General features: G+C 36.7%; 2 protein-coding genes across 2 annotated transcripts; one reads left to right on the plus strand and one right to left on the minus strand.

Annotated features, from left to right (window-relative positions):
• Positions 1-1580: 1580 nt before the first annotated feature.
• On the minus strand, positions 1581-2153 carry LOC139863187 (uncharacterized). The gene has a single exon (XM_071851835.1). The coding sequence runs from the start codon at positions 2151-2153 to the stop codon at positions 1581-1583; it is 573 nt and encodes a 190-aa protein (XP_071707936.1).
• A 3243-nt stretch (positions 2154-5396) lies between these two features.
• On the plus strand, positions 5397-7985 carry LOC139863188 (uncharacterized). The gene is made up of 3 exons (XM_071851836.1): positions 5397-5921; positions 6286-6558; positions 7512-7985. Exons 1-3 carry the CDS (start codon positions 5397-5399, stop codon positions 7776-7778), a joined length of 1065 nt encoding a protein of 354 aa, XP_071707937.1. The 3' UTR covers positions 7779-7985.
• Positions 7986-8557: the final 572 nt, after the last annotated feature.

Raw genomic sequence — 8557 nt, forward strand, 5'->3', positions numbered from 1 at the left:
CTTAAGTCCGGAGATATTTTCGAAACATTTTAATAATTTAGAGGTATTCTTTGCATTGCGTTTGCTCCATTCGCCAAAGAAGATAGTGTCATCCGCATATTGGAGGTGTGATACCACAATCTTGTCGTGTCCAACGCAGATGCCACGGAATTGGTCGTTTGCAATTGCACGCTTAGTGAGGATGTTAAGGCCTTCAGCGGCAATGATAAATAGAAAGGGGGAAATGGGATCTCCTTGACGGATACCCCTGCCGGGAGAAAATTCCCTGGTTGGGGATCCATTAATGAGAATGGAGATGGAAGACGAGGAGAGGCAAGCACGAATAAAGCTGATCCATTTAGGTCCGAAGCCCATGAATTTCATAGTGTCGAAAAGGAAGTCCCATTCTATGCAATCGAAGGCTTTTTCAAAATCAACTTTGAAAATGAGGCCTTTTTGTTTCTTCCTTTTGAGTTCATCTATTATTTCATTTGCGATTAGGACACTATCTAAGATGTTTCGACCTTTCAGGAAAGCGGTTTGTTCAATTCCGATTAATTTGTGGATAACTTTTGAGATGCGGTTTGCAAGAATTTTGGTGAGGATTTTATAGTAGCTACCGATTAGACATATTGGGCGATATTCGTTGAAACCAATTGGGTTGGCTTTCTTAGGAATTAGTGTGAAAAAAGATGCATTGCAGCCTTTGGATATTTCGGAATTACACCAAAACCATTCAAGGGCATTGATGAGATCGTCTTTTATCAACCACCAGTATTTCTTGAAGAATTTCATGTTGAAGCCGTCAGGACCGGGGGCCTTTGAGCTGTCACAACCATGAAGTGCATCCCATATTTCATTTTCAGAAAAACGGGCTTCAAGGAGGAGATTATCCGTGTGGGATATGTAGGAGCGGTTAGGTTCATTTTCAAATGGGCATATCCCTTTTCTCTTTTTGGATGTGAAAATTGTTTCGAAATATTTAAGAGCTTCGTTTTTTATTGTGTTAGGTTCTTCTGACCATGATCCATTTAGTGATATGCCACGGATGTTGTTTTTGCTTATGCGTCGTTTAATGTAGTTGTGAAAGTATTTGGAGTTTTCATCGCCCTCGAGGTTCCATTTAATTCGTGCTTTTTGTTTGAGCATGTTAGTTTTCTTTTTTTCTTTTTCAAAGTGTTGCATTTTATCGTTTAACCAAGATTTTCTTTCGATTTCGGTTAGAGGTCTAGATTCCGCGAGTTTTTCCCATTCATTGGAGGCGTTCAAGTGCATTTTGATTTCGTTGTCAAGGTCGTTTAATTGATGACTACATTTTTTAAGTTCGAGTTTAACGTTTTTTAATTTATTTCGAAAGATACAGTCTGGGCGGTTACCGGGTACGGGGAGTAGCCATGTGGCTTTTATGATATCATCAGCATTTGGTAGGTTTAGCCAAGTGTTGAAGACGCGCGTAGGTTTAGGGCCGAAATCGATGAATGAATTTTTGAGTATGATTGGGCAATGATCTGAGAGGTCTCGATCAAGGGTTTTGGAGGAGATGTCTGGCCATAGATTTAGGATATTTTCAGAGATAAGGAATCGATTGAGTTTACTGAATTTCATTTTATTAATACAGATACGGGTGAACTTCTTTCCCCTAAAGGAAGGTCGATTAAATTCGAGTTATTTATGAAGTTATTGAAGTTATCAGCCCATGTTTGTTTAAAATTACAGTTGAGACGTTCGGATTTGGATCTGACTTCATTGAAGTCACCGAAAATGATGTGAGGGACATTGATGTAATTGATTAGGTTTGTGAGTTCTGCCCAAAATTTGATTTTTTTCTGGTGGGAGTGCGGGCCATAGACGTTTACAATTACAATGTCAGAATTGTAACCCGCCCATGTCCCTTTAATGGCGATAAAGAATTCCCCCTCTAGGGCTTGTTCGAAAGAAAAAGTGGTTGGATCCCAAATTAAGAGTAAACCCCCTGATGCCCCGATTGCATCCTTTTGTACAAATTGAAAGTTCGAATTATACCAAAACGATTCAATTAGGGAGTCAGGAGATTGAGCACATTTGGTTTCTTGTAGACCTAGAATAATCGGATTTTCCTCAATGCATATTTTTTTAAGCCATTTTATTTTACCCGATTGTCCCACACCCCGAATATTAAGAGAAATACAAGACATTGAGAAACTTACAGAGGGAGTGGATGATAGGAGGTCAGTGATCCGCGGTCCAACGAATTCCCAGCTCTTGGCCGAATTCATTGGTGTCGATAGTGTTGGAAGAGGTCAATTTTGATCGGTTCCCACCTTTGCTCGATGGCTTTTTACTAGTAGATGATGTCGTCTTTCTAGAAAGTTGTGACAGTTTCAGCTTTTGTCCGCTTCTAGCACATTGTTTAACATATAAAAATTTTGACCTAGAGCCTTTTTTGTTGAGATCAGAAGGTGGATTAGCATGTGTAATTGGCTTTGAAGGGCTTGGTACCAAGTTGTCGTGAGCTTTCTTCTTAAAGTATGTGGTATCGTAACTGAGGATTTTCGAACTTGCTTTACCCATGGCTTTAGATTTTTTTGATCCTTTACCTTTTGATTTATTGGTAGCAATAGACGGGTTGCAGAAGATATCGGTTTCTTCGATTATAGGCAGTTGGCTAGGGTTAACATTTGAATTATCTCCTTGGATGTTATTATCTGTGGGTGAAGCCGAAGCTGTGGTATCCTCATCTACAGATTCGGACGGTGAATTCAATTCGGTAATAGGCTTATTTAATTCACAGATCGGGTCCATAGTCTGCTTGTTGGGCTCGTGTGAGGATGAGGTATGAGAGTCAATGGGCTTTTCAGCTATTAAGTTATTTATGATTTGGATTGGGCTTATAGGGATATTTGGTTCATTGGCATTGGGCATGTGAATTACGGTGGGGCATGGGGAGTTGGGTGAGGAGTTATGATAGTGTTTTTGGTGACTGTGTAGGTGGTTAACATGTTGGGTATCCGAAACGTGGGAATCCTCTTGGGTAATATGAATGTTTTGACTTTGAGATTCGCTAAATTCAGTTGGGTGGCAATTAATATGGTTGGTTGGGAAGGTGGTAGCATTCATCTTTTTTGAAGAAAACGAAGTGTCACCGGTGTTATGTTGAACCGATGGATTACCTGGTGAGTCTAGTTTTTCCGGTTGAGAGGCTTGGTCATCGTATTTTTGATCACCATCCATGCACGAATCCTCATCAGAGATATAATCCTCGGTATGATCATCATCGTCCCAGCATGAAGATTCGTTATCGGTGGAGTTGAAATCAATAGGTTGCAAATTATTTTCGTTCACATAGGCAGGGGTGATTTTATTGTCGTGATGAATGTAGACAAGACCGTTGATAAGAGCGTGATAATTCGTTTTGATTAGTGCCTTGCCAAGAGATAGATCTTGTGAACCTTTAACTTCAATGGAACAATTTTCAAGTTTGATGACCTCACCCCAACAGCTTGCAATTTTGTTGAACGTAACTTCAGACCAACAAGTAATAGGGACCCCCTTGATGTCGATCCAAACAAGTCGACCCGAAGATGAATATTCCTCCGGGTCCCAAGGTTGTATATCGTCTAGCCAATTCCATAAAGGGTTTTTCTTATCGCTTAGCATCTCAAGTGCTAGTCTTTTGTCCTCATAGATGAGCATGACATCTCTCCCACCAAGATATTTTGATTCAAATCCGAGGAGATTTTCCGATTTGCAAATTTCATTGAAGTATTCAAGGTGTTCGATAACTTTTATTTTCCCGATTACGGCATGACCAAGAATATCAATGAGTTTTTCATCAGTGGGTATTTTGACAGAGAATTCTTTTGTATGAAGCGAGGACACAGTCTGTTTTTTGTTGTAAACGACATCGCCGTAATTGCGTTCATCGGTGAGGTTGGTTGGGATATAGGTTGGTTTCGAGGCAGGGGATTGATTAGTTTTCTGTTTGGTGTGTTGGTTTATGGTTTTGTGGGTGTTTGGAGGATTTCGATCGTGAGCTTTGTATGCAACAAGTAGCATACCATCAGCCTCCACCAAGTTAAGTTTACGAAGTAACATATCAATCTGATGGTTGTGCACATTCTTGAACCGTACGAAACCATATCTTTTACCATTTTTTAATCTTGTCTTTGGGATGTAAACTTCAAAAAGGTCACCGTATTTTTTGAAAAGACCCCACAGGTTGGCAGCGGTCCAAGTTTCAGGGAAGTTAAAAAATAGGAAGGATGTGATGTTTTTGTTTAACGGTTGTGGTGGTTTGTTGGAAGTTGTAGGGTTACCGAAATTGTGAATAAGATTTCTGGCTTGTTCCTGTTGTTTGAATCTTTGATAAATCATATTGCTTGCAGAATTTAATCTAGGGTTTAGGTGGGGTTTAGGGTTGTATTGGTGGCGGCTGAGATGAGGGAAGTCTTCACCTATTTGGGTCTGCTTGGTGTGAGTCTGTTCAGAGTGATTGCTTCGATTCTTTTCCACCTTGACCCAGATTCCTACATTGTCCGGTTGATATTTGATGTGGTTGGTGTTGTTCAAGGTATGGGTATAGCGATGAGGGCGGTTTGCAGTAGGTTGATTAGGGGTGAAAGGTGATGTAGGTATGTTGAACATTGTACTAGAACTGAATTAAAATAAAAATAATAAAAAGAACAAACGATTGTAAGATTAATTGCCGGAATGTTTACCGGAAGTCAGATGTATGTAAGAGAGAGAAGGAGAGAAGAGAGAGCATCGTGTGTTCTCGAGATACTATAATTTAACAAATGCTTATTCGATTTTTTTCAGTGATTTTTACAAACTACTGCTATAGAAATTGTTTACACACATTTTTCACTGATTGCACAAAGTTGAACATTGAAATTTGTTTGGTTTTTTTCTCCGTATTTCAATTATTGTGCTTTATTTGTCATTAAATACATCTTCTATCAGCAAACTCTTCATCAGTTATATGTTTCTATTTGGTTTGTTCTTCGTATAGTTATATGTTTCTATTTGGTCTGTAGTTCATGCATAGGCTTTCTCAAAAATGCTTAACATTATATTGATCATTTGTTTTATACATTCAATTTGTTTATTATACATAATTTATGACGCATTTGCATGAGCTAACACATAATTTATTATTTTCAAAAATTTTATTAACGAAACCCGCGAATTCGCGGGTCTTAAGCTAGTACCGAATGAAAATAACATAAATTAAAATGGTGTTCTTAAGTTTCCTAATATACAGATAAAAAGTTTTATAATTTAAAACTTCCAAAATACTTGCTTTTACTTGTTGCTCAAGTAAGATCAATCGATTAATCGATCTAACAATAGTTTTTGGATAAAAAGTTTTCTAATAACAGTTTTTGGATTCAATTTCATTTTATATCTTCGAGTTTGTGTAATTCGTGAATCTAAGAATGTCAAAACCACCTTCATCTGCCAAATCAATTTTTCTTTGGTTTCTTCATCATCACCATTATTCAAAACCCCCAATTTCATCTCCAATTTCACACTTCATTTCTCGTAACGCTAACCTAAACCCTAAAACTCCTTCATTGTCTAAATTTCCCCTAAATTCGTCTCAAAAGCAACACGTATTTACAGAAACTAATTTAAGTAGGACTTTTCTAGGGTTTAGATACATTTCTACTAACGGTTCGAATTTGGGCGGGAAAGTGGATGTGAACTCGTTGAAGAGTAAGATTAAGGAACCTGCAACAACTGTTACGAAAGCGTTTTCGAGGTATAAACAGGCGGTTGGATTGCAAATGGAAGCGTTTTGGAGAAGGAATAGTATGGTTTTGTTAGGTGCTGGTGGTGTATTTGTGTGTATTTTGCTTTGGAGGGTCATGTTTGGGGTTGCTAATACTTTTATTGGGCTTTCTGAGGGTATGTCTAAGTATGGTTTTCTTGCTCTTTCGTCTGCTATTGTTGCATTCGCTGTGAGTTTCTTTATCAAATTCGATTATTGATGTAAATTGCTGATGTTAATGTATACAATTAGGCTTGTTTTAGTGTTGTAAGCAGATCAGGCTGAAAATTTGTTTGACAACGTATGTATATGCTTTGTATTATATCTCTTTCATTAACATTGTTCTTACAAACTTGGGTTTTGGTGGAGGATATTAGGATAAGATTTGTAAGTCTAATGACTATGAATGATATATATCACTTATGATAACAATTTTTTCTAGTTCTTATACTGATTTTTTTAAAACTAAAACATAGTTTAAAATACTTTGAGTAATACCACCAATTTTTGTTTATCTAGCACTTGTGATTGACCTTTTTTTTTGTATTGTTAAGGGATTATATCTGCCTTCTAGATTTATTATCAATCCCGACAAGGTTTATCGGATGGCAATGAGAAAACTTAACACCTCAGCTGGCATTCTTGAAATAATGGGTGCTCCACTTACTGGAACAGATTTAAGGGCATATGTCATGTCTGGAGGCGGTTTAACACTAAAGAATTTTAAAGCAGGGATCAGAAACAAGCGTTGCTTTCTTATTTTCCCAATACGTGGTGCCGAGATGAAAGGCTTGGTTAGTGTTGAAGTCAAGAATAAAAAAGGCCAGGTTAGTTTATCAACTTTACCGTTTAATGACTTTTTTTTTTGGTCTTTCCAAATGATCCAGGTTATTGGGTTATGTTCAGTTTTAGAAGTAAAAGGAATATATGTAATAGTCCACTCTAGAATCTTGATGATCCTGCTGCATGTTAGTCTGCTTTAGCCTTGTGTAATCACAGGATCACCCTGAAAGAGCGCAAGTATGTCTATAGATAGCAAAGTGGGCAGGTCAAAATGGGTTGTGTTCGGTTGATTTTGCATCAACTTATATATATTTAGGGTTAGGCTTAAAGTAGAACCATAAAAGGTAAAGAACTGCGATTAAATTACATGTTTTTTTTATATATGTTAACACACCAAATTACAAATTTACATATAAATGTTATTCTATATTCATATCATTGATAAACAGAATCACAAAATGCATGTTAAATTTTTTATCATATGAAATGTTCACAAATTAGATGTGCAGATGTGAACGAAAAATATAAATGTGATTTTAAAGCTAACTTTAATGTTTTCTTAAACAATTTTTTTTTTTACCTTAATCTACTTCAATATCCACATGTGATTGAATCTACTCTCATTTGAAGATCCCTATAATTTGATGGTTTCGCAGTTCTGTACTTTTTGGTGGTTCCCGTTTCTGTTTGAACCTTTTAAATGTAATGTCAATAGTCGTAGTAATTTCAACGGATCCTTTTCTTATCACTCTAAATGGTCGCATATTTATCTATATAAAGAATTGATCCAAAAAGTAAATGGTTTAAATGGTATAGATTCTAGCCCAATGTGTGTGAGTAGTTCAGTTGGGTCAGTAATAGTGTCGGGCTAGGTTTTATTCGAACTATATATGTACTTGTTTTGTACCTATGGTCCAACCGGCCCACATATTCACATCTGTAATTTTGTTATTCATTTTGTAGTAATAACTTTCTACTGGTTTTTTTTTTATTGCAGTATGATATGAAGTTGCTATCAGTTGACATTCCAATGGCTACGGGCCCCGATAAACGTATATTTCTGGTTGGAGATGAAGAAGAATATAGAGTGGGTGGTGGGATAATATCCGAATTAAGAGATCCTGTTGTAAAGGCAATGGCAGCAGCTAAAGAGTTTGAAGCTCGTGACATTAAAGAGGATAAAGAAGATGCCGAAAGAGAAGTTGAGGAAGCAGAGAGAAAACAGCGTGAAGAAGTTGAAAAGATTCAAAGAGAGGCTCTGTAGTCATCCTTTTACTCTTTAGTATGTTTTTTTGTTTCTTCATATTAGTTTTACAACGAGCTGTTCATAGTTTATACTTTTGTAATTGGCGCATAAGCCAAATTTTAATGGAGTCAAGAATGTTGTTTAGAATAGTTTGAAGTTGGGGTGCATCACTGGACGTTTGTTGTTTGTCTCAACTCTGAAAAGTGAGCTATTGTTCCCATACAGAATTATATGGACAAGTATATTTGTTCTTCAAGATGAATGTCTAGTATACTATACTATTGATGTTAATAATGTTGGTGGATCAGCTGGTTGGAAACATCAAACAAGTCAGTTTGTTGTATGGGACATGAATTTGAAGTAGGTGATAAATGCACAAGTCATAATCATAACATAAAAAAAAAAAAAAAAAAAAAAAACATATATTTCATATAACGACTCCAACGGATCCTCTTTATTTCAACTTGACTAGTAACTGAGCTTTCACTTGACTAATTTCTGTCACTTTATCTAACGACAACCTTATTAATGAGAGGCAGGGCCGGATCTGGGGTGGGGCTGGAGGTACAACCGCACCTGGCATCATGAAAGAGAGGGCATCATATGTTCAATGGTTGTTCTTGAGTTTTTACATATTTGAGATATGTAAATGTGTAAAAATCGAGTTTTGAACAATTTTATTATGTTATATGATACTTATATATATAGTATAGTATGTTTAGATGATTAATTTTTGTTTTTTGGCGCAAACTTAAAAGCTTCATTTAGGTTTTATGAGGTTAGGATGTTGCAGAGAA

This window comes from Rutidosis leptorrhynchoides, chromosome 8 (genome assembly GCF_046630445.1).
Source record: "Rutidosis leptorrhynchoides isolate AG116_Rl617_1_P2 chromosome 8, CSIRO_AGI_Rlap_v1, whole genome shotgun sequence".
In the NCBI taxonomy this organism is placed as follows: domain Eukaryota; kingdom Viridiplantae; phylum Streptophyta; class Magnoliopsida; order Asterales; family Asteraceae; genus Rutidosis; species Rutidosis leptorrhynchoides.